The 1322-nt window shown below is 49.3% G+C and overlaps 1 protein-coding gene across 1 annotated transcript; it reads right to left on the minus strand.

Annotated features, from left to right (window-relative positions):
- Positions 1–154: 154 nt before the first annotated feature.
- Pmar_PMAR021528 (Protein phosphatase 2C, putative) lies at positions 155–1238 on the minus strand (the record flags this gene model as incomplete). Its single annotated transcript, XM_002779346.1, has 9 exons — positions 155–218; positions 271–299; positions 347–464; positions 508–594; positions 639–707; positions 751–838; positions 888–983; positions 1035–1123; positions 1173–1238. Coding segments are annotated over 9 exons (706 nt in total), but the record flags the coding sequence as incomplete, so codon positions are not given.
- Positions 1239–1322: the final 84 nt, after the last annotated feature.

Below are 1322 nucleotides of genomic sequence, written 5' to 3' on the forward strand. Positions count from 1 at the left end.
CACCTCACCTGCCCTTCAGGGGAAGAGTCTCTACCAATAACGTCATTGAAGGTAGACTGACGCAGTTCCAAAAAGCCATCATCGGTACATTCCACACGGGACCCTACACCCACAGAGAGAGCATAGACAGTGAGAGACTATGTACGAGTCTTACTCAGGTCTTTCGGTAGGTCCGGTATGAGGACTTCGAGTAGAAACAATATACCGTCGAGTGCAAGCTGAATGCATACAATTGAGCATTCAAATAACGACATATAGCACAACTCCTACCTGTTTCTTGTCCTTCTTTGGCCGCTGTTCTGAACAAGCCATGAAGGTGATTCCACCTCATAATATCGTTGCTTACTGGTAGCGGCAATCCTAGTACTCCGTCTACGTCCATCCGGTCCATCACCAGTAGCAGCAGCACCCTCCTCTCCCTTCATATCAGCATCCCTAGGCTCCTCATTAGGGGCTACTTCGGGCTGAGGAGGCAACTACATGCATATACTCCCACAAGGTTCCTACACTGTTATCCTCACTATCATCATCGGAGTCATCCGAGTCCTCATCACTAGAGTCCCCACCGATCAAAGCTAGCAGGTCACTCTTGACCTGAACCACTGTTCTCCTAGTACATCACACAGTATTCAACTCACCGCATCAATAGGCAAGCGTATGATAGGATCCGGACACGCCGCCTGCGCCTCCTTATCAAGCATAGTGACCTGATTAAACCTGATGTGGTAACGACAACCGAGCCGCGCTGACCTCCTTCTGTCCCTTCTGAGTCATCATAAGCCTATCTAGCTCCATAAAGGTCTCATGCAGGGCTCTCTCGTACTTCCCTTGGCGGTATCTATCCGGACTCTAAGTGACCCAATACGGTCTCGATTAAGGTAACCTACGCTTCTCGATCGGTCAAAACCGGTACTAGATGTTTCGCAACATACAATGCTACTGCTTGCCCACCGTGACCATCGAACACTCCAAAAATGCCAATCCTGATAGGAACCAACCCGTGACCGTCATTGACCCCTTGAAGATGGAATTACTTTTTATCGGCATCCCAATAGGCCACGTGTGCATCCTCCATAGATCGACGCCAACCCTGGACACTCGAGACCGATGCAGCTAACGGGCCCTGCAACAACAAGCATCCCGATGATGAGCGATTGACCGACTACTATTACCCAATCACCACATTCAGTGTCTACATCTCGGACGGCATTCTCCACACAAGAGACAGCTACACCCATCCTTGTCAAGGAATGGAAAAACGACCGTAGACGACACTACACGGATACTTCCCAATGAAAATGCGATTATGAAATGATCCACTC

Source organism: Perkinsus marinus (genome assembly GCF_000006405.1).
Source record: "Perkinsus marinus ATCC 50983 genomic scaffold scf_1104296947608, whole genome shotgun sequence".
In the NCBI taxonomy this organism is placed as follows: domain Eukaryota; phylum Perkinsozoa; order Perkinsida; family Perkinsidae; genus Perkinsus; species Perkinsus marinus.